The sequence below is a fragment of the Bidens hawaiensis genome, unplaced genomic scaffold, assembly GCF_021521415.1.
Source record: "Bidens hawaiensis isolate Kalapana, Puna unplaced genomic scaffold, B.hawaiensis_p1.1 tig00020332_1, whole genome shotgun sequence".
Lineage (NCBI taxonomy): Eukaryota > Viridiplantae > Streptophyta > Magnoliopsida > Asterales > Asteraceae > Bidens > Bidens hawaiensis.
In genome coordinates this window covers 295,880-321,346 of record NW_027493093.1, presented here as the reverse complement: position 1 = coordinate 321,346, position 25,467 = coordinate 295,880, and the positions used below count along the sequence as shown (strand labels likewise).

The 25,467-nt window shown below is 38.3% G+C and overlaps 1 protein-coding gene across 1 annotated transcript; it reads right to left on the bottom strand.

The window, feature by feature from the left end:
* Positions 1–3,453: 3,453 nt before the first annotated feature.
* Positions 3,454–23,803, bottom strand: LOC143560456 (uncharacterized). Its single transcript, XM_077048755.1, has 8 exons — positions 23,711–23,803; positions 21,015–21,124; positions 20,124–20,371; positions 19,855–20,034; positions 19,615–19,762; positions 19,397–19,536; positions 19,050–19,085; positions 3,454–4,298 (listed from the first exon to the last, which is right to left on the bottom strand). The coding sequence occupies exons 2-8, from the start codon at positions 21,091–21,093 to the stop codon at positions 3,585–3,587; spliced, it is 1,545 nt and encodes a 514-aa protein (XP_076904870.1). The 5' UTR covers positions 21,094–21,124; positions 23,711–23,803; the 3' UTR covers positions 3,454–3,584.
* Positions 23,804–25,467: the final 1,664 nt, after the last annotated feature.

The window sequence follows — 25,467 nt, the reverse complement described above, 5'->3', positions numbered from 1 at the left end:
AAGTAACTTGCATTTTTGCATTTTACCAACCTTATTACTTAACATAGGTTAAGTAAACATTAAGGTAGATACTTTAACCTGGTTTCGAGCAAACTTACATTTTTAAAGGGGTATTATTTAAATTCTTAAATAGTTACATTTTAAACTTTGAACTTTAATTGTTTACTTTTTGCAACAATTATTTTATTTAAAGATCTTCAAGATAACCTTTTTAAATCCAAGACTTTCTTTTTGTTTAGGCTTCATACGTTAAACTCGTCGTTCCGGCAAATCTCAAAATAATCAATCTCTCAAGTTATTACTTGAACGTGAGTACTTTCATACCCCGTTTTTCCATCTTTCGTTTTGGGGGTGACATTTCATACTTATTCAATGATTTATACTTGAATCTTAAACCACAACCGTTATTGTATACTTTACTTTAATAAATGCTCGATTTGGTGTTCTATGCTTACATGATTACATGCTTATGTGTTTTACCGCTTTTGGAAGGTTGATTCATAAATCCGTGAACCATCTGGTATTCTCTTATGGCACGGTGCCGTTAATGTATTCTTATTAACGACCTCATGAAATCCGAATCTATTTGGTATTCTCTTATAGAAGGTGCCGCTAATGTATTCTTATTAGCGACCTCATATTATCCAAATTATTGCTATTTATTTGTTGTTTCGTATACAAGATTGTGGCTTTTCTATTATATACATATATGCTCAAAACTATGAATTTTTTCACCAACCTTTGTGTTGACAAACTTTATTTTATGAAATGTTACAGGTTTACATCTCGGTTGATTCGATACTTGTGGTGAAAACGAATGTCAAGCTTGACCTTTAAGTTATTAGCAAAAATGAACAATATTTGATTTGCTATATTTTGTTATATTTTGTATTGACTATCTCTTGAATATTGTTATGTGACATTTTCGATGTTGTGAAATGAAATGAGTTTGTTAAATATTGTCACTTTAATTAGTGTCATGCGCTTATGGACAATCGTTACACCTCGGCATGTTCCGCCGCCTTTGGTCGGGGTGTGACACTTTAGTATAGTGTTTCTTCCATTGTTATTTTTAAATTGTGTTATACAATTGTGTTTTTCATTTTGTTTTTGTTATTGTGTTTTTTTTTTCATAAAGTTTTTCCATTGCGTTTTTTTTTTCATTGTTTTTTTTTCCATTGTGTTTTTTCCGGATACTTTTCCGGCGAGGTGGTGGCGGTGGGCGATAGAGGGGTAGCAGTTGTAGGAGATGAGTGGAGATGTAAGTGGGTTTTTGAAATTAAAGGAAGTGAGTTTTCAATTTTAAAGTAGTCAACTAAAATGTCCTTTTTCCTAGCCTTCTTAAGAAAATCAAACTTCTTATTTGAACCTAACTCTACTATTCAATACAATAAGTTTGATGCACTAAACCTAAACTAAAATAAAAACTATATAAACATATGTATTTGAAATTAAAACAAAAACTAAAATTATAAAAAAATCCTAGTCAAACCGTTGACATCCACCCATGTTACTCAACCATCTATCCAAAATCTCCACCAAATCATTTCATATCTTTGAGGTATGACTTACATAGAATCACATACCAAATCACCTAGAGAATCTTCTAAAATCGTCTTTCTCTCTCTATATCTCAACAATCTCTCTCTCTCTCTTCAAATTCTGTTAGCTAAAAAAAGTCAACTTTGAGTGTTAAGTTATAATAAGAAGTATGATCATTGTAGGAAAGATAATAAGTAATCTACAATTAATTTTGAATTTCAAGGATTGAAATTAGTTTGGAGAAAAATTAAGTATAAAACAAGGGTGAAAGGGGTAAAAAGGAATAACACATAATTGTTGACTTTCTCTTTCCACATGCAAGGCACATGTCAATTCCCTCATCATTTTAAAACGTCCATAACTTTTTATACATCTTTTTTTTTTAAAAACACCTTAATAATGAGTGTTTTTTTATCTTTAATATGAGTACCATATTGTTATAAAAAAATTTAAAAAATTTAGTGAACTTTTTTATACATTGTATAGGTTATAGACATTGTGTTTTTATTCATTGTGTTTTATCCAATGTAACAAACACTGTAAGTCCACAATTTTCCCTTTTGTTTCCACGTGTGGCATTACCTTATTTGCTTATCATCCAAACTAGTGGATTTTCACGCGCGTTGCGCGGGGGACTCGGCAACGGATCCGAATATTAAAACTCAAATATGAAAACACATCGTAGCAAATAACACTTCGACACAACAAAATAAAAGTTCATCTAATCATGTAACTATCAAAAGAACTTGGTTGGTATTGGTTCGGCTCATTACGTGATTGATGTGGTATCGACACTCGGTATATGGTTTACAACACAAAAAAATATATATATTGCGAATAAAACTCTGTTGTCATCACTACTTATATAACTTATTGTGAATACAACTTCGTTTTAAACGGTATGACATAGATAAGAATAGGAGCATGTCGTAACGGTATACTAAAAAATTTTAAAAATATTGTATGTTAAACGTTACAAAAGATTCAATAACTTAAGCGTACAAGTAATAAAAAAGACCATGTGGGAAGAAAAACACATGTTAAGGCACATACTAAAAGCATGAAAACTTTGAAATGCTAATGAAAAGTAAACAAAGTTTAGCAAAAATAAAATGTCATGGCTTAAAACTAAAATAGGTTAAAACTTTGAGGGGCTAAACTGAAACAATATAAAATTCAACTTTTGTAGGGACTAAATATGCGAATATCAATGTTTCAGTGTAGCTGCTACAAGACCCTTCAGGTTTCCTTTAATATGTATATATAAATGATAATAATGCTTATCTTTAGGAAAATCCTTAAAATCATTCTGTTTTGAACTTCAATATGTTTAGAAGGAATCCCCACAATTTTAGTAACCGCAATATCTTCGTAAATTTTATTTTTCATGTTTGGTGATGAACTTTTCAAATATTCCCTCTTAATTGTCTGTCGGCTTAGACCATCCATAGTCGCCCCTAGTTGTGGTGTTTTGTGGCGGGGTACAACCCCCCCCCCCCCCGGCTAGCAATCAAATGGCGCAAGAACACAATGATTTTATTCAAACCAAATGATTCGGTTGACAAGTTTAAAGCTTACAAATTCTTTATTAAAAAATAATCAACTCACTAAACAAAAGACCTAACAACCATATTTATAAATAAAAAATAAACAGTTGGGTTGGGCCGGGTCAGCTTAATCGACTGGATGCTCCTGCATTATAGTGTTTCATAACCAAGGGCCAGACTTGTTTTTGTGTTTTGGGTTCCATTATACCTTCCCAACCACTAACTCAGGGTGTAAGTCATCTTGTTTACATGACCAAACAAACATTTTGGTTATAAAACAGTAAGAAAGATGACAGTAACTAGAAATTTATAAGAATAAATTTTTTTTAAAAAAAAAGGTAACAAATAGTTTGACTTGTTTAACTTGCAGTTATACCCACCTAGAATGCAACAGTACATCGTACAATACAAGCATAGGCAAGTCAAAATATAATCAACCACGAGTGTTTTAAGTCTAGTGCATATTCCTATTAATATACAAAACAACAAACCACCTCACTGCCTTTGCACAGGCGGCGGTGGTGTAGGCTGATTGCTTTTCCCGTAAAACCCAATACCTGGTGGTCTGTAGTAACCACCACCACTCGAAGACTGCTGCTGCTGCTGCTGAGGCGGCGGCTGGTGGCCAGGCCTCATCATCCCCATTGCAATATGTGACGGCATAGGCGGTGGTGGTGGTAGGGGGCTACCACTGAATGCATATGGCATTCCACCCATCATTAATCCAGAAGAAGCCTGAACAAACTGATTAGCGGGAGAGCTTGTGCCACCAACGGAGGATGGTGGCGGTGGTGGCGGTGGATATGATGTTTGAATATTGGTGAAGTAACCTGAAGTGACAGGGTCGGGATTGGTTAGCTCTGGGACCGGCATTGGTGCTTCTAGTTTGGGTCTCTTTTCTGGGGGAAATATGGAGTTGAATCCAGGTGGTGCGTTAAAACCGTTGGTGATTGAGGCGGCTTCTTCGGCAACTAGAGATGAAAGAACAGATGTGAGCATTTGTGCAGAGGATGCTGAAGCTGCAAGTTTTGCAGCAACTGCAGCTGCAGCTGCTTTTTTGTTTTCTTCTTCGGTAGCTTGTGTGGTGGTTCCAAAAGGCGTTGATTGTGGGAGGTTATCAACAGGAACTGTCACTTCACCAGCAGGACGAGAAGGAGAGATAAGTTTCTTTCTTAAGCTAGCAGCATCATCAATTTGGCGTCGAGCAACCTGCAAATTCATTAGCAACTTTTAGGGTTTTGGTTGAATAGAAAACAGAAATGATGTATGCAATTCTAAACCATAAAAATGATGTCAATCTTTCAAATCAAGACATAATTTTCAAAATCATCAGGTGATTGTCAACTTTTCATATCTTTCTGTATATGAAAAGAAGTTGATTGTCATTTTATTTGCTGTAAAATACTGGCATCACTAATTGTCAACGGGACATTTAATCTAGACATATCAAAAGGGCTTAAAGCACCTTTTGGATGAAAAGGTAACAACACCACTACAACATGTTTAGCTTTCTAACATGTTACGGTATGACTATTAAAAATGTGCAATAAGGAGATAGAAAACTAGGTAGTGGAAGCTCTAACACGAATGCAAGGTTCTAGTGTTCTAACTTGTTCACCATGACTATGTCAAGTTTTGAACCTCTACGGCTCTAGTTTTGCTCAAATTAAAGCAACCTGGAACGCCAATCATCATTTAAAAGAAGTGTTTTGACAACTCAATTAAAGTATTGAAGCTACTAGATATAAGCAGGATGGTCATGCTTTAACTAAGAACAGGAAGGTAATGGTAGGAAAAGACGGTAAAGAAGGATATTATTAAAGTGTATCATACTCAGCAATGGGAGGACACTCATGACTCCATGCTACTCTCCAAAGGATTAAAATGTTGCTTTACATGAAAGAGTGTGTCTAAACAGGTTAGGCAGTACATAGAAGTGTGATGTGTTCTCTAGCCTATAGACTAGACCTGGTATAGCACACCTTCCACGTCTCACTTCTTAAGCGAACTAACAGTCTTCCTTCAAAGAAGATACATTTACCTTTGTCACCCATGTTCCAGCTACAACCATTGGCAAATACTGACAGGAAGCTTACTAAGAAAGGTCATTTTATTGTTATCATGATGTTAGTTTAATGGCATAACTTGCCCATTATTGAGGCGAATGTGGAGACTTGGAAAAGCTCTGAGTCTGCGATTTTTTTACACAGTTTGATTCTTGAGATAAAAAAAAAATCCTTAGATTAAATTACGTAGTAATAAATAAAAGTCAATATAGGATTCATTTTCTAATTGTCGTCATGTTGAGGGTTCTTCACCATAACTCTCTTCTTACCATGGCATTATAGCAATGAAGTAACTATAGCAATGTTGCAATTTTTGTAACAATTATAGTTTTAGATAAATGGAAGAAGAAAGTGATGAAGAGAAGAATGGTATTAAGAAGCCAAGAACCTCTATCCCCATAAATATTCATGGGGGTAAAGGAGAAACTGATAGGAATTAGGATGTTGCGATTGTGATTTAGAGAATAAACAGGGAAAGTAAGATAGAAATATTTAATTGCAGAAACTTGAAGGAAAAGTTACAAGGATCATCCAGGGCTATGCCCTCTCTCCATACATCATGCAGGAGCCTAAACAATCTAACAAACTCATGTCTAACAAACTCCTAGTCCCTATTAGGAAGGTCACTTTTGCCCTTTTCTAGAATAAACATGTAACAAATTAGTTTTAAAAATGGTCTTGTCTATCAGAAACCACGGCTCAATATTATGAGCACATCCTATTCCTCAAAGTAATACACACCAACTCCTAGTTGACATCAATGTTCAAACTTAAAAGAAATAGAGAACTTTTAAGTGAGAAAACATGTACAAGAAATATCTCCTAACGAGGATATAAATTATACACGCTGAGGAATCATGAATCACATCAAATAACTTGACATTGAGCAACTTATAGTAGATCATTGATTCAACAACTTATGAAGCTAAGGAAGGAGTTGCTCAAATCAAGACGCTAAAGACAACTTCAAGGAATTGTTGATATGAACCAGCAAAAGTGGGCCATCATTAAAGAAACTGAAATGGGCAGAGTAAGAGAGAGAGAGTCAAGAAATGATGGTGTTGCCAGTGATTGAGAGAAGTGAAGAAACTACAATGGAAACACTGTTAGGAACAAAAGGCACACACGAACAAGAAATCAAAGCGATAAAGAACACGAGAATTTTACGTGGTTCGGTTGCGGTGTACAACCTACGTCCACGGGGTAATTAGGTTTGTATTATTTTGGTGATTTATAATAACAAGTACAAGAGACTATTTATAGACCGCATATTAGGGCTACTCCCTTGCTAAACAAGCTAGAACCCAATTGGGCCCAATAGGGTTAGGGCCGGCTAAAATAACCTCCCTAACTCCTTTAATATGCAGTTGTCTAAATGTGGGTCCGGGGATACCACATCGCCCAACAATCTCCCACTTGGTGTCTTCGGACCTAGAAATGCACCATCTCTTCTGTACTTCTGTAAATGAAAATCCCTCCTGATCTTCAAACCATCCTAATTACCCTTGTCTCCTCAACATTATTCCTGGAGACCAGCTGAAGCTATGCAAAACTTCAGCTTATCCAGCACCACACACTTGGTAAACATATCAGCTGGATTTTTAACACCTGGGATGTTCTTCAGACTGATTGTTCCTTCACTGATCAACCCCCTCACGAAGTGATATCTCATCCCTATATGCTTTGTCTTTCCGTGATACACTGGATTCTTTGCAAGTTTAACTGCACTCTCATTGTCACAGTACAATGAGTAGTCGGGTTGTTGTTTTCCTAATTCTTCAAGAAAAGTCTTCAACCAAACTAGTTCTTTGCTGGCCTCTGCAACAGCCATGTATTCTGCTTCTGTAGTTGACAGAGCCACACTTTTCTGAAGTCTAGACATCCAGCTAACTGCTGTCCCTCCCACTGTGAAAACATACCCGGTAGTGCTCTTGAACGTCCCTTTACAACCACCCAGATCAGCATCTGTGTAACCTCTGAGTATGGCATCCTTTTTTCTGAAACATAACCCCATCTTCTGAGTACCCTTCAAGTATCCAAGTATCCATTTGACAGCCTCCCAATGTTTTTCTCCTGGATCTGACATAAACCGACTAACAACCCCAACGGCATGAGCAACATCTGGTCGAGTGCAAACCATTGCATACATTAGACTCCCGACTGCTGATGCATATGGGACTTTGGTCATCTTCGATCTTTCTTCTTCAGTTTTAGGAGACTGATCTTTGGTGAGCTTCAAATGACTTCCCAATGGAGTATTCCTAGGCTTGGTTCTTTCATCATTCATCTTGAACCTTTCTAACACTTTCCCTATGTATTTTTCCTGGGATAGTGTTAGAGTACCTGCCTTCTTGTTTCTAGTGATGTTCATTCCCAGTATCTGTTTTGCTGCACCCAAGTCTTTCATTTCAAACTCTTGGGACATCTGTTTCTTCAACTTGCTTATTTCCTTCATATCAGATCCTGCAATCAACATATCATCAACATACAACAGTAATATGATATAAGAGTTGTTGAATTTCTTCAGATAACAACAATGATCCATCTGGCATCTTTTAAACCCCGACCTCTCCATGAAATTATCAAACTTCATGTACCACTGTCTAGGCGCCTGTTTCAGACCATACAAGCTCTTCTTTAGTTTGCAGACCCAATTTTCTTTCCCCACAACCCGAAACCCTTCAGGTTGCATCATATAAATGTCTTCTTCAAGATCACCGTGTAGAAATGCCGTTTTCACATCTAGTTGCTCTAGATGTAAATCTTCTGCTGCTACAAGACTTAAAACAAGTCTGATGGTAGTCATTTTCACCACGGGAGAGAAGATTTCATCATAATCAACTCCTCTCTTTTGTAGAAAACCCTTGACCACTAAACGGGCTTTATATCGTTTAGACCCATCATGTTCTTCTTTGACCCTGAAGACCCATTTATTTTGCAACGCTCTCTTATCCTGCGGAAGCTTGACTAAGTCCCATGTCTTGTTCTTTTCTAGAGAGCTCATTTCATCCTTCATAGCATTCTCCCACTGGCGAGAATCCTTCATCTTGACTGCTTCAGAGTAGCTTTCGGGTTCACCGTTTTCTGTCAAAAGAATATAGTTAACTGAAGGATTGGAATGACCGGGACTATACCTTTCTGGCTGTTTAGTAACTCTGGTGGATCTCCTGACCCAATTTTCAGTCTGGTCAGGCTGTTGTGGGATCTCCTCGTCTTCAGACTCTGAACTCCCACTGTCAGAAGTTTCTTCTGACTCATTATTTCCACCAGCTTCAAACTCAGGAACTGTGTCGACTTCAGTTTCTGTAGCGGGTTCCTGAACCGGTTCGGGGATCGGTTCAGATCTCTGGTTTTCAATTTTGAATTCAACCTGTTGCTTCTGAACCCTAGAGTTTGGATTTATCACATCTTTGTACAACTCAGCCTCATTAAATGTAGCATGTTTGCTGCGGACTACTTTTCTGCTTTTCGAGTCCCAAAGCTTGTAGCCCATCTTGTCTGACCCGTAACCAATGAAAACATACTTCTTGGCTTTTGAATCTATCTTGTCAGCATTCGGATCTAGGTCATATGCACTGCACCCAAAAACCTTTAAGTGCTCATAATTAACCGCTTTCCCCTTCCATTCTTCTTGAGGTGTTTTGTAACCCAACGGAACTGATAGACCTCGGTTGATAAGATAGGCAGCAGTTTTAACAGCGTCTGCCCAGAACATTTTAGGGAGCCCTGCATTTATCCTCATACTTCTGGCTCTTTCATTTAACGTTCTATTCATCCTTTCTGCGACTCCATTTTGCTGAGGAGTACCTGGAACTGTATTTATCATCCGAATGCCATGCTCAGCACAAAAGCTAGTGAACTCTGAGCTAATGTACTCCCCTCCATTGTCTGACTTCAAGCACTTTACCTTCAGATCAGATTCAAGTTCAACAGCAGTTTTTCATTTCTTAAAAACATCAAATACTTCAAATTTATTTTTAAGAAAGTAAACCCATACCTTGCGTGTGGCGTCGTCTATGAAAGTCACATAGAATCTCGAGCCTCCCAAGGATTCAACACGTGTTGGTCCGAAAACATCTGAATGGATAAGCTCTAATTTCTGAGCTTTAGGTGCTTTCCCTGTCTTCACAAAAGATACCCTCTTCTTTTTTCCAAAAACACATGGTTCACAGAATTCAGATTCAACCCTTTTAAGATCTGGAAGCTTTCCTCTGGCGACAAGCATCTTCATGCCCTTCTCACTCATGTGGCCGAGTCGTTGATGCCACAACTTTGATAGACTCGGTCCACTCGTTACTGCATTAGCACTACCTGCAGAAACCTCAACCATATACAAAGTACCCCGTTTCTTTCCCTTGGCAATTACCATGCTACCCTTGACGACCTTCCATTGTCCTCCCCCGAATGTTACATCATAACCCTGGTCGTCTAATTGCCCAATGGAAATTAACATTTTTTTCAATTTTGGAATTACCCTGACATCTTTCAATGTCCAAATTGTTCCAAAACTTGTTTTCAAGTCAATATCTCCCAACCCAGTAATTTCCAAGATTTGGTTATTAGCAAGACTTACAGTACCAAAATTGCCCCGTCTGAAATTCTTCATCTTTCTCGAGCTTGAGATAGCATGAAACGACGCACCTGAGTCCATAATCCAGGACTCGACTATATCCTCAATACAGCAGATCAATGCATCATCAGAATCTGATGCTGTTGAGGAGGCAACATTCACTTCTTTCTTGTCTCTGGTTGGTTCTGTACATTGACTTCTGAAATGACCATTCTCATTACAGTTCCAACACTTTATGTCGTTTCTTGTTTTTGAACTCCCCTTTCTGTCTCTTGATTTTGATCTTCCCCTGTTACTTACCCTCTTATCTTTCTTTCTACCTCTTCCCTCAGTACTTAGCAAAGTACTGGATGATTCACCTGCATTCTTTCTCCTGATATCCTCTCCTAGGATCAAGTCACGAATACCCTCGAACGTGAGTTTGGTGGTTCCGGCTGAACCACTAACGGCAGTGACTGTTCCTGACCAACTTTCAGGTAACGAGGACAATAATAGCAAAGCTTGCACTTCATCATCAAATTTAATATCAACAGATAATAACCGGGATATGATAGAATTGAACTCATTTATATGAGAGGTAACAGACGCACCTTCCCGCATACGCGTATTCACCAATTGTCTAATTAAGAATACCTTATTAGACGCGGAAGGTTTCTCGTACATGTTTGACAACGCGGTCATCAAACCCTTAGCAGTGGTCTCATTCACTATATTGAAAGCAACGTTCTTAGCCAACGTGCATCTGATGACTGCTAGGGCTTTCCTGTCTAGATCGGCCCATTCTTCATCCTTCATATTCTCGGGTTTTTGACCTCTCAAACATGGAAGCAAATCTTTCTGGCATAACAAGTCCTCGACTTGCATCTTCCACCATCCAAAATCCTGCCCATCAAACTTCTCGATTCTGATCTTACCGTCCTCAGTCATTATCTTTACCGAGTTTCTAACGGAAGCAACCTGCAATACTGATCAGAACTGTTTGACCTCTTCTGGTCAAAAGACAGATTGTACTGTAGCGCGCACTGTTCACACGCCGGAAACACTGTAGCGGCGGCGGTACTGTAGCGGCGGCTAGGGTTTCTGATTAGGGTTTGGTGGCGACTGGCGGCTGGGGTTTATAGTGTGATCCTTGCTCTGATACCAGTTGTTAGGAACAAAAGGCACACACGAACAAGAAATCAAAGCGATAAAGAACACGAGAATTTTACGTGGTTCGGTTGCGGTGTACAACCTACGTCCACGGGTAATTAGGTTTGTATTATTTTGGTGATTTATAATAAGTACAAGAGACTATTTATAGACCGCATATTAGGGCTACTCCCTTGCTAAACAAGCTAGAACCCAATTGGGCCCAATAGGGTTAGGGCCGGCTAAAATAACCTCCCTAACTCCTTTAATATGCAGTTGTCTAAATGTGGGTTCGGGGATACCACATCGCCCAACAAACACTATATATTCACAAGCGGAGGAACAGAACAAACCTTATAACTTCATTAATGTATTTTACACTTTTTACTAACAAACGTGTGGGATACTCTTCTAAAAGGACCTACCGAGCTCTAACCGGTTGTAGCCTTCTAATATTCTATATGTATCATGAAGCTTTTACAGCCTGTACAAGATGATCATAGTATACCTAAAAACTGCATCAGTTAATTAGTCCTTAAAAAATGCTGTATTGGCCAACTGCATCAACATTACACTATATAGCGAGTCTGGAGCCACCCTTGACACCATTGCCATGATGTGCATCCCACACATTGCCCATTTTGTTTCTTTTTCAAGCTTAACACAACCAAAAGTTTATCCTAGTATGTGGCCATATTCCCTAACAAATTGCATCATGTCCATGCATGCCATCTCTTCATTCTCTCTGTTCTTTTCGATATGACCATACCTTCTAACTTCAATAAATAGGCTAAATTTATGCAACTCATTTCATTAGTTCTGAACACACAACTATTTTCTGTATAGACCTATTGCTGACGTAAGCATGCAAATGGTTATTATCTCCCTAGGCAACACATTGCACAAGGTGTTGTCAATTTCATGAGGATTCAACTCTAAACATTTACTGCATGGCCTTCTATTCTTTGGTGTTTCTTTAACAGATACTAAGCAAAAAAAGAAAAGCCATTTAAAAGTAACACGTTTTCATTGAGTTAAAGTGCATTGTACAACAGATTATACTCAAAACTCAAGTCGTGAACAGGCAAATTGCAATCACATATTACTGATTACCTGGGAAAGAATTCTCTCATTTCCATGAACTTAAACACAATCCAATGGATACAGAATGTGAGTTAACATGAGTTGTTTAAAAAGATCAACATCCTAAAAACTTGAGTAATTAAAGTATGACTCTGGTTAAACCTAAATAAATAAATAAAGAAAAACTTATGTATATATTAAATAATAAATATATTTCCCAATTTACGCCCTACCTGCGGTTCGTGCATATATATACGTGTGAGCAAAAGTGAAATTGCACTAAATCGGACGTTATTTTACTAATTTCGTGAAAATAGCGTTAAAAGTGGCGGAAGGTTAATCAGGCATCATGTGGTGGCGTTGATGGCTGAAAGACAAGGGTACAGGCACCAATCAGCCTGTGTGTCCCAATGGTTGAGTGTTATGTGCCTTGTGTCCAAGGCTTGATGCAAAACTACTATCGAGTCGGAGGGGGGGGGGGTCTCACCGGAAGCAGCTTCTCTAATCCTACGGGGTAGAGGTAAGGCTGTCTACATCTTACCCACGTCAGACCCTACCAGAGCTTTGCTATTGGTGGAATTTACTGATGACGATGACGATGATATCCCAATTTATGAGAAACTATTATAATCTGAGAACCGAATTGATGAAATATAGGATAATTGGCCTGATTTGAGATAGGCTAGATCTCCAAAACAAAATACGAATTTGATAGATAATACTTGAATGAAAATTAGAAGAAAAAAATAAAGCAAATAATACTAATGCCGCTAGCTAGAAACTAATAGAACTACTTTTCCTCCTACAAACTATTTTTAATCAAGAGTGTTTTAAAAGCGTTTATGGAGAATAGATTGATTGCCTTTCATTGATAACAATAATCCCTTTATATAGGGAGAGAATACAATGATACCTATCTCTAATGAGGAAACATAATCACCCTATAATTACATAAGATAAATACCAATAATACAAATAATATATCTTCTAAATATATTCTAATAATATCGGCTAAGACTCCCCCGCAGTTTGAACGGGCGTAGGACAGACGTTCAAGCTGGAACGAAAAAACTGAAACAATTGGCGTGACAAGCCCTTGGTGAAAATATCCGCATATTGCAATGGAGAGGGGACATGAAGAACGCGAATATCCCCAACATGAACTTTTTCCCGAACAAAGTGAATGTCAATTTCTATGTGCTTCGTTCGTTGATGTTGAACCGGGTTATCGGACATGTAAACAGCTGAAACGTTGTCGCAGTAGACCACCGTAGCCCGACGGAGCGGGAGATGTAATTCCAGCAACAAGTTGCGTAACCAAGTCGCCTCCGCAACCGCATTAGCAACACCCCTATATTCCGCCTCTGCACTAGAACGTGATATTGTAGGTTGGCGCTTGGAGGACCAAGAGATTAAATTATCCCCAAGGAAAACACAGTACCCACTAGTAGAACGACGGGAGTCTGGACAACCTCCCCAATCAGCATCTGAGTAAGCAACCAAAGAAGTGATGGTAGATTTACGTAATCGAATACCATAGTCAACAGTGCCTTGTAGATACCGCAAGATGCGTTTTAAGAACGCAAAATGGGGATCACGAGGTTCGTGCATAAACAAGCAAAGTTGCTGAACCGCATAAGAAATGTCGGGACGAGTAAACGTCAAATATTGTAAAGCGCCTGCAAGACTTCGATATAAAGTAGGATTAGCAAATAGTAACCCATCCGAAGCACTAAGCTTGGAAGACAAGTCAACAGGGGTGGTACATGGTTTACAAGAAGACATAGATGCACGAGAGAGAATGTCCTTCACATATTGCGATTGATCCAAGAAGAACCCGTCAGATTGTTGTGTGACCCTGATCCCCAAAAAATGAGATAGCGGACCCAAATCGGTCATCGAGAATTCCCGTGATAGCATACGAATGATATCCTGTAGTAGGTCATTGGTCGAGGCAGTTAACACAATATCATCAACATACAAAAGAAGATAGGCGGTTTGAGATCCCCTTGAAAAAATGAACAAAGAATTGTCGCACGTGCTGCTGAGAAAACCTTGCGATACTAAAAATGTGGCAAATCTGGTATACCAAGCCCGAGGCGCCTGTTTAAGTCCATAAAGAGACTTTTTCAACCTGCATACAAAATTAGGATAACGCCGATCCACAAATCCTGGTGGTTGATGCATAAAGACAGTCTCATTTAAGTTGCCATGCAAAAAGGCGTTCTTGACATCTAACTGATGTACTGGCCAAGAACGAGAGATAGCAATAGAGAGAACGGTGCGTATAGTTGCCGGTTTGACCACCGGACTGAAGGTATCGTCACAGTCAAGTCCCGCAGTTTGTGACTTACCATTAGCCACTAGCCGAGCTTTGTAACGCTCAAGGGACCCGTCAGATTTAAACTTATGGCGAAAAAGCCACAGGCACCGGATAACTGGTCGATCGGCCGGTCTAGGGACGAGTTCCCATGTCTCATTAACCTGTAAAGCACTAAACTCAGCCTGCATGGCAGACATCCAATTAGGGTCGGCAAAGGCTTTGGCATAAGAGGTGGGGACCGGGGAGATCGTGGTGGTAACAAAGGTACAGTGGGCTTTGGAGCGGGTGGTCATGGGGTGTGTGTTTGTAGGTTGGAGGGGTACGGTTGTGGTGGCAGGGGACGGCGTGGGGGTGGGGTTTGGATGGGACGGAGCGGTATTGGGCTGTTGTGAAGGTTTAGGACGACGAGCATATGTATATAGGACTGGGGGCTGCGGTGAGGGCTGCTGGGTGGGGCTGCTGTGGGGCTGCTGTGAGGGCTGAGTTTGTGGGTAGGCTGTGGGAGATGCTGGTGGACTGAAAATGAACCCGGGGGGTATGGCATCATCAAGGAATGAGTAGCGGGATGTTGGTGTAGAGATGGTGTAAGGGAATGTGTGCTCGTCAAAGGTGACATGACGGGAAATGTGGACCTTACCCGTGGTAGGGTCAAAACACCGATACCCACGGAAGTCAGATGGGTATCCGAGAAAAATGCACCGGACTGCCCGTGGGTGGAGTTTATGTGGTTGGTTTGCCGATGTGTTAGGGTAGCAAGCACAGCCGAACACTCGTAAGTGGTCGTAGGTAGGGTGGCGAAGGTATAAGGTGAATGTGGGAGTGTAAAAGTTTAGTCGTTTAGTTGGAAGTATATTGTGTAAATAAGCGGCGGTGTGAAGTGCTTCTACCCAAAATAAAGGTGGAAGATGGGCGTGAATGAGTAAGGAGCGTATGATGTCATTAAGTCGACGAATCATGCGTTCCGCACGGCCGTTTTGGGAAGAGGTTTGAGGGCAGGAGAAACGGAAGAGAAGACCGTGTTGGTGAGCAAAGTCTTTGAAGGCATGGTTATCGAATTCCCCCCCGAGATCACACTGAAAGGTTTTGATGTAGCGGTTAAACTGGGTGGCTATGAGGCGGTGAAATTTGGTAAATGTGGTAAAAGTTTCGGATTTATATTTTAAAGGGTACACCCACACGAAGTTGGAAAAATTGTCTATTAGGACCATGTAATATTTAAAGCCGGTTTTACTAATAATAGGAGATGTCCACAAATCACAATGTATGATATCAAAGGGAGCAAACGTAAAAGAAGTAGATTCATAAAAAGGTAAACGTTTACTATTGGCTAAATGACAAGAATTGCAAAAAGTAGAAAGCTTGTTCGAATTACATGGAAAATTAAAATTGCGAGACAAAATATCAAAAACTTGTTTGCCGGGGTGGCCAAGACGGTCATGCCAAGGCAAAGTAGCAGCGGTGATGAAGCAAGCTTGTGGTGGTAATGTTGGAGGAGTGACTGGATAGAGGTCGCCCGTACTATTGTGGCGGGAAAGGAGCCGCCCCGTTTTGAGATCCTTCAAGGAAAAACCAAAAGGATCAAATTCAATAGAAACATTGTTATCACGGGTGAATCGGCGGACAGACAATAAATTTTTAATGATATGTGGGCTATAAAGTAGGTCAGGTAGGATATAATTTTGGTTACCTACTGGTAGGTAACCAGTGCCGGAACCCGCAATTGGTAAGTACTGTCCGTTGCCGACTAATAGTTTAGTGTTAACAGGAAATAAGTCAGGGCGATGAATCATACCTTGGTTGTCAGTGACATGACGTTCAGCACCTGTATCCATGAAGGGAGTCGGGTCCGCGTATCCAAGATTAATGTTGTTCACGGCAGCACTTAAGTCAGATGGGCATAATGCATTGAAACCAGGAGGAGCTGCCATTTGTGGGCTGTAGGGTGTAGGACACGGGTACCCGGTGAAGTTGGCGGAGGGTGCCGGCTGAGGTGTATTGGGCCGCCAATTGGGCTGAGTCGGGTATGGGAAGGTGGAGTATTCCACCAAGCCCACTGTGGGTAATATTGCTGGCCCGAAAAATTGTTAAAGGAATGAGTAGAACTGTTACCTCGGTAGCCTCTCCCGCGGGATCCTCTGCCACGATAAGGTTGATTGTTGCGTCCTCGACCACGACCACGGTACGGAGTTCCGGATTGTGGGGGCGGGATGTTGTCCCGAGGCTGTGGAGATGGATGTTGGGTATCAGCCGAGTGTTGAGGCTGAGGTGCTGCGGGGGTTAGAAGTACCGTGGACCGGTGTTGTCGTGCTGCCTGTCGAATGACTTCATCATTCAGCATAGCTACAGCCGTGTCCCAATCAACTGCTTGAGAGTTGATCAAGGAAGCGGTTGTTTCGAATTCCTTAGAGAGGCCACGAACAAGCTGTAGTACGAGACGATCTTCGGTTATTATCTGGTCTACATCAGCGAGTTGATTGGCAAGATTTTTGAGTTGCTTGCAATAATCATCAACGGAACTGCAAGCGGGAAGAGTGAGGTTAACAAACTGAGTTTCGAGGGCAGCAGCTTTGGCACGCTTGTTACTACGAAAAATCTTTTCGAGTTTCAGCCATGTTTGACGAGTCGAAGCTTCGGTGTCCAATATGCGGTGTAGATACTCATCTGAGACGCAGCTGTAAATCCATTGCGAGACCAGCGCGTCCAACTCTTTCCAGGCCGGGTAAGCAGGATCGGTGACAGCCGGAGGAGGGGTATCATCGAGATGATCGACCACCCTATAAGCAGTCGCATTAAACTTGAATAATTTGATCCAGGCTGAGTAGGTCACCTTATCGCCATCAAGGGTTCGAATTTTGGACTGAATATTGTTTACAGAATATGCAGGATGTAAAGAAGGGTTTGAGTTGGGAAGAATGAGGGGCGTATCTGGTTTAGACATGGCTGCCGAATGCTTTTGTTACAAAACTAGGGTTTTGTTGGAAGAAGAAAAGAGATAGGTATTCAGAACCGAGGCTCTGATACCATAAAAGCGTTTATGGAGAATAGATTGATTGCCTTTCATTGATAACAATAATCCCTTTATATAGGGAGAGAATACAATGATACCTATCTCTAATGAGGAAACATAATCACCCTATAATTACATAAGATAAATACCAATAATACAAATAATATATCTTCTAAATATATTCTAATAATATCGGCTAAGATGTTTATCTTCAGTCAAATGGTGTTTAGGCGGGGAACAACCAACATCTCTTGAATTTGCCCCTAAATGCATCAGACCTGACCCTTTTCCCTTTTGCGGGTAACCGGGCTCGTATCAATACTTCCACCCTGGAGTAACAACTCGTCCTCAAGTCGGAAAGAAGGGAATTGCTGAGCCAGGCGATAAGCCATTCAATTGTAGGCTGAGGTTGAGAGTCGATTTCCCAATTCTTGGTAAGAGGCAGAGGGGCTATAGGTATTGTTGAGGACTTGACCCGTGCGGGTTTCAGCATGGATACAAGCAAGACTGGGTGATCTGGGAGTTCGATGGTAGTTCAAGTTCATAAGCAACTGCCTCCGTCTTACGAATGATGCAATAATGACCAAAAGGCCTAGGTAGCAATCTTTCAAAACGTTTTTTAGCCAGGCTCTTTCGGCGATAGGGTTAAATTCGCTGAAAGACCAAATCTCCAACCTTAAAATTCAGTTCACAGCACTTTAGATCAACCTGGGTTTTCATGTGATCTTGGGCTTTGTGCAAATTAGCAGGCATCAATTTTAACATCTTGTCTCTTGTGTGATCACGTGGATCCAAATCGCCGATCTTCAATTGAATACCCAAGACATGTTAAGACCGTTCCTATTACTAGGACTGTTGTCGAGGGTTTCTTCTTTGACCAGATCTGGCAATGAGTCGTGGGATGATTTCAAGGACGCTATTTCATCCCTAAAAATGAGATTCTATAGCTTCAAGAGTGAAGCAATGGCTGCCAACTGCGCAACAATGGAATCAATATAGTTACTCGGCAAGGGAACCAATGTTAGAACCTGGGAATCGAATTGATGAAATATAGGATAATTGGCCTGATTTGCGATAAGCTATATCTCCAAATCAAAAAACGATTTTGATAGATAATACTTGAACGAGACTTACAAAGAAAAACAAAGCAACTAGTACTAATGCACTGGCTAGAAACTAATAAAACTACCCCTACTTTTCCTCCTACTGATTAATTCCAATCAAGGATGTTTAACTTCAGTCAAAGGGTGTTTAGGCGAGAACAACCAATTGCTCCTGGATGCATCAGATCTGACCGCTTTCCCTTTTGCGGGTAACCGGTTCGTATCAAAAACCAAAGTCGCCAAATTAATATGTTCCTAAACTACCTTTGATCCTATGTAGTCAAAGACGCCTTGAATGCGCCTAGCCCCTTCGGCTACTATGATGTGATCCCATATTTTGAGATTTGTGACTGTCTAAGGTTCGCCATCAATTAGGTAGTCTACATTAAAACAAGAGAAATAAAAAGTTCATAGTGATCGGCCTCCTAATACTTGAGATTCTATCGAACCATTAGAGCATCACACTCCGTGGCATGCCCCTACCATACAAAAGCCAACACTCAGCACAAACCGGAGAGGATAGAAGTTGCATTTTTAACAGACACTATAACATTAGCAAATTTACACTATTGCCATAACAGATTTATTGATGTTTATATTAATAAGCTTTAGGTAACCATCACTTTTATGCTGTAAACAGTTTAGAGAAAGAGAGAAAGAAAGACAGGGAGAGAGAGTACTTGCAACTGACTGTGAATAACATCCAGCTTCAATTCCTGAAAACAAATTTTGACAAAAAAATTAGTCTTAAGTAATACTCTTTCCAAACCAAAAATAAAAGTAGAACTTTGAGTCTGGTAATTCCAACATTAAACTTTTCATATTCTAAACTGCCTTTAAAGTTTTAACTTTCTAAATTTTAATTTGTTCTTCCATTGTAATGCCCTGTGACTTTTTAATATAGCACATCTCAAATCTAAGATAAAAACAAGTCTTTATAATTTAACTTGGCAAAAGTAAGCCATTCGACACAGAAAGCAAATTAACACTCGGTTTTTAGAAACAAGGAAGTAATATGCAATCATACTTGATCCTGAAGAGCTTCTTTAAGCTGGGAAATCAATGAAGTCCTAGTCCTTTCTGCAGCTTCAAGTTGGTTGACACAATCTTGAAGCACACTTTCTTGCTCCTGGATTTCATCTAGCAATGAAGATCCTGGTACAGCTCCTGAACAACACAAAACATTAATGAATTCCTTAAAAATCCATATATAATATGGATGATGAATAGGTATGCATCCTTTACCCTGACTTTCTATATCTCTTTCCAAATCTCCAAACCTGCGAATTGCACCTTCACAGTTGTTTAAGGCGGTATCTTCAGTAGCAGTCTCGTCATGTACCAAATGGAAAGCAGTCATTATCTTTTCTGGAGTACCCCCAACAGCCAATTTCTGAAAGCCCAAAACAGGAATCAAATTTTGATATCAAATGAAGCTAAAAGATATCCAAACAATTCAGAAATGAAGCACGATATGGTACTCACAAGCCTCAATGAGTTGGCATCCCTTTTCACTATTTTGATAGGAATAGTGTTAGTGCTAGGGTTAGAGTTGGAGGTCTTTCCATTGCTGGTCAACTGAGTGGGTGGACTTTTACCAAGCATTTCATCTTTCAAATTCTGACCCCTAGATCCAAACACCCTCCTTTCATCCCATATTCCAACCTTTAAAAGTAATAGAAGCAACATTGCTCAAAATGCACAATAGTGGTCAAAACTAATGACTTGGGTATAGAAAATGAAACATAAATTACCAGTCGTGATGCTGTTTTCTTTCCATTATCATCACCATGTTCATTAACATATTTGAGGGCTGAAGGCATCACCTTCCGAAATTCATTCACAAACTCACTGCCCTTACGCCTACTATTTTGCAAGATGTCATTGGCCAAATACAGAAAAGAAACTTGTTGCTCACGCTGAGCAGATTTAAATGATTTATGCCATATCTCAACAATTTGTTTGGCTTTCTTCCTATGTGAAATACACGAACGGGATAATGCTGATTTAGCATTAAGGAAAACCATAGCGGCAAAAGATAAAATACATTATATCATGAATTCAATGAAAAACACAATGAAAACTTATCTATCAACACTTAATACTTATAAACATAAAGCATATAAAGGCACGTGATGTAAACACGCAGTTACACAATAGGATGATGTTACTGCAATGCATTCTTGTTTGTATAGTAATGTAGGACAAAGCAAATGTAAGGACTTAACAGCCCAAGTGCCGAAGGGAGTCAATATTGGAAAAGCATTAACACCAGGAGCTAATATTAAATTATTTTTTTAACAGCAAACGATTGTGTGTGTGTGTGTGTGTGTGTGTATATAACTGATGGTTAGAAAAGGTAACCAATCATCACAGAAATAAAATTACATGAAAATAAGTGTGTTTAAATCCACTTGGTCCAAGGGAGTTTGAAATTTTTATTTCTAGTAGCAATATAAAGACGAGAAGTGTAAAATAGACATCCAAAAATAATATTTGAGCTAAATGTATAAACTATAGTCTGTAGGAAAATTCAACTTGACATCCAAAAATAATATTTGAGCTAAATGTATAAGTCCAGATGCCTGATCCTGATTTGCTAACTAAACACCACTTATAATGGGCTTAAACTGGCAAAAGGATACACTCTATACTTTGTTGAGAGCTGTTGAGTTTATGCAGCTTGTCTGATAACGCTTGTCCATCAAAAACATCATCACTCATCCTGCTAGCTACGTAACTAGATTCAAAAGTTCTGCAAATCATTAGTACGAATAGTGATTAATATCATAAAGCAACTCAACTTTAATGGAACAAACAGATAGCATGTAGGAACCACCAAAGCAACTGTGAATTACAGGTAAGAAGAAACATCAGTGTCCGTCAATATGTTATATTTTCAGTTATAATCATCTTTTTGTTTCTTCCCCACCACGTACAACCCAAAAAAATGCGTAATACCTTCACCAAATTGAGTTCATACCATGTCATAAGGCCAGATATTACATATTCCTATTAACAATTTAGCATTGTGTCAAGTGCTGATCAATAATCATGCCTCATAAGCACAAAACGATGAAACGTGACAGATTTGGTGCATTCCCTCACAGCCGTCATTATGACGGCAACAAAAATGGAATGATACTTACTCATAGACCCATTATTTTGCTATCTTTTATGGTTCTAACCCAGTTTGTTCTGCCTTTTCTTTAGAACTTTACAAATTTCTACTTTATGGGCCTGGTTTGGTCAAGTTTCATCATTATTTTCTGTATTTTGTGTGAAAATACATATAAAGAAAACATTACTCAATCTCCATGCCTTCATTTTGTAACATCAAATACTGAATTATTCAAATTTGTTATGACAGTGACTATTTAGACAAAACTTTCTAGATTACTGTTGTGTATATATGTAGTGTGAAAAATTGAGTTCAAATTGTTAGTTAATCCTCCACTCAACAATTTCACCCATGGCAATCTTTAGTCCACATACCACTTCATCCGTCCATAATTCACTTTTGGCTTTATACATTAAAAACTTTATGCTTGAATTTAAATGGTATGAATTTTGTAGCATTCTAGGAAAAATACTAATTCTTAATATCAATACAATTAATGACTAAACAACAAATATGTGCATGCTATCGTCTCCAAAAACATTAATTTATATTATATTCATTGCCATAGTTAATTTCCAAAAAATTCTATATATTTCATTAGCTTCCATAGCTACAATATTATTTTACAACCTCATTAATTTGAAAAAAGTTTGCACTTTGTAATCAGATCACATTACTCTCAAGTTTTAATCAGATAACACTTTTTTTGAATTACTTCCTTTAGTTCACTTTTTCTCAATTAAATACAATTATCTATGCTATCAATATCGGTGCTATAGCGATTACCGGCCCTTCAGTAAAATAGCGGTCAAAATAGCGGTTCCGATATTTGCGGCGATATTTACCGTTATTTTGCCGCTATTTGACTACCGATATATCGGATTTATCGGCGAGTTTATCAGTAAAATATTTTTGACCCAAATTTGTTAAAACTTTTTGGCCCAAAACCCACCTTTTTTTGGCCCATAGCCCAATTCCATTTGATTTAACCCTAAGCCCTAAATCTTACTAGGAGCAAAAGATCACGCTATAGATGATGGTGATGCTACAGTTGAAGTGGACGATCTTGAACAACAATTGGAGAATTTGGTTGATGTGGACTCGGAGGATGATTTCATGGCTTTCAATTAATTGATTAAGTCATGTCTTAAATTAAAAATATTGTTATTTTGTGTTTTGAACTGTTGACTTTTATGATTTTGGTATTAAGACTTAAGTATTAATATTAGATAACTTTTGGTGTTATATATATATACACACCGCTATCCCACCGCAATAACCGATATCTCAGATTTCGGTCATTGACCGATATCCTTGGCATTAACTGCATAGACAATTATATTCAACAGAAATTTGTTAAAACAAAATTCAGAAGTCACATTGGCTCTTAACGCATCGTTTATAAGACATCGTTTATAACGCATCGTTTATAACGCATTTCAATTAATCACTAAACAACAAATATGTGTGTAATTAAACATTATAATTACATCACCATACTTAATTTCCAAAATCTTGTATCTATTTCATTAGCTTCCATTGCTAAAATATATAATTATACAAACTCATCAATTAAAAAAAAGCTTTATCAGATTGACAATTTTTTTCAATAACTTCCTATAAGACACTTTTCTCTTAAGTCTTAATTAAACACTATTATATTCAACAAGCACGTGTATTATATAAAAAGCCCTAAAAACTAGGAAACCTAGCTGGAAATCATATTCTTGACCTAATTATTACTAGATATATATGTTGCAAGATATATATGTTTCAGGGGGGAATATTAATGTACAAATTAAATTAACGTGCTAACTGTGAGAATCAAATAGTGTAATTATATATACAGCATAGTGTAATTATAGTGCTACTTGTAAATATAATTACACCTAATTGATTCCCATAGTTAGCGCGTTAATTTAATTTGTATTTGATCCAAACAGAGTGTGAATTAAACATTAACAATCAATCAATGGCTCTAAAACTAATAATCACTTCAAATCAATTCATATGAACATCCTAAAAGGTTCGATTCACGTAATTTTGCCTAAAACAGTGTGGCGTATAGTTTGTGATACTGTAAACACGCATTTTCAGTAGCGAGAATGAAATTAAGTAGCGTGAGCTTCGGCGTAAATCGATGAACAACAAGCAGATGAATATTATAATAAAGGCAAGAGCGAGAAGATGATGTGAGAGAGAGAGAGAGAGAGAACGTACCGGATGAATTTGAAGATGAGGTACGGCAAGGCAATGGTGAGGTGATACAGGGGTGAGCTGAGTATGAGCTACAGCTAGGGCTTCAATCGCAGTGGTCACCAAATATGAATCAATGAATCATTTGGGGAAATATATATATTATTATTACTGTTACTTTAGTTATATCATTTAACCCAATACTGGCCGATTTGCGTTAACGTGACGAGTTTTGTTACCTACTACTTTATATTTTGAATTTTGAAAAAGAAATCAAGTATAGAGAAGTGAGAAAACTCGAAGGTTGTTCATTTTTATTAAGTATGAAGTATGTATGGCTTTGATATGTGTTTTTCTAGTTAATAAAATGGATTATTAGCAAAATGTCCATTTGACCTGTCAATATAAAAAAAGTTCATTTGACTAACCTTCTTCTAAAATGTTCATGATAAATCATGTCGACCCACTCACTTATAATAATTAACGAGATTTTAGTCAGCTAGATTCTCCCACTTATCCTAAAACCGACAAGATTATTCTTGATTGCAACAAGATGTTAAGGGAAAAGATTATTTTGGTGCTTGGTGAGATAATCAAAACCAAAACCGAACCGTATTCACACGTTGTTGTGTCATCGTAACGTGACGGTTTTGTTATCTAGGTTTATTAATTTAGATAATTTTTGACACTTTATTTAGAAACCAGGAAAGTTGGGGGTCGCTCGCTTTTATCCAAAACTATCTATCGCGTTGCATGTGTTTTTCTAATTAATGAAATGGATAATTAGCAAAATGTTCATTTGACTAGTCAACATCAAAAGAATTTCCATTTAACCAAACTCCTCCTAAAATGTTATTGCTAAATCATGTCGACCCGCTGACTTTAAATAACTAACTCGACGGGATTTTTATGGTCAATTATATATTCCCACTTGTCCTGAAACATCGCGGTTATTTTGGGGTCCGACGAGATTATTCTGGATTCCAACATGATTGTTTTGGTGCCTGATGAGATTGTTTTGGCTTCCGACAAAAATATTTTTGCATCCGACAAGATTATTTTGGCGTATGACGAGACTGTGTTGACTTCCAACGAGTTAATAAGTAAAAAGCCAGTGGGTTGCTAAGTTTTAACATAAACATTTTTTAGAAGAGGTTGGTCAAATTTACAATTTCATGAAGTTGACTGGTCAAATGAACATTTTTATAACTTTAAGAAAAAAAAAAAAAAAGAACCATTATTTTCTTCATATCGCATAAATCAGAAATAATTTTCAATGAACAAACCTTTTACGCTTCTAACAACCTTTAATTAATAATCTATAGAGTTTGAAAATACAAAATACCACTATTCTGTAAGACCATTCTCATTGAGGAAATCTTTCTCAGTCGGTTGGCTGTTTTTAATTAAAAGAAAATTCAAAATTGAATTATGTTGGCCGACTTGATCGGCGGAGCAACCTTGGTTAGGTTGGGTTGGGTTGCTCACATCACAATCCATTCACTCTACAAAACAATTAATTCACTTCAACATCTAAATGACTTGTCATAAGTTTAATTCTATCCGGATGATTATATAATAATTATTATTTTTGTAAACTTATCATCCACAAATTTTTAACCAATAGAAATCAAAAAAATTATATAAAATATCATATTTCATAATTTCTTTTAATGAAAAGTTGGGTTGAGTTTGGTTGTGAATGGGAGTAGCCTAAGGCAATTTTGATGAACATGTATTTGAATAAGTTTAACATTTGTTTTCGTGTTATAAAGTGTTCT

Excerpts from the sequence above, each read along its gene's own strand:
- LOC143560456 (XM_077048755.1), bottom strand. The coding sequence starts at position 21,093 with ATGAGTGATGATGTTTTTGATGGACAAGCGTTATCAGACAAGCTGCAT. Across the intron at positions 20,035-20,123 it reads AGAAAACAGCATCACGACTG|GTTGGAATATGGGATGAAAG; the intron begins GTAATTTATGTT and ends TTACTTTTAAAG. Across the intron at positions 19,763-19,854 it reads ATGCCAACTCATTGAGGCTT|AAATTGGCTGTTGGGGGTAC; the intron begins GTGAGTACCATA and ends TTGGGCTTTCAG.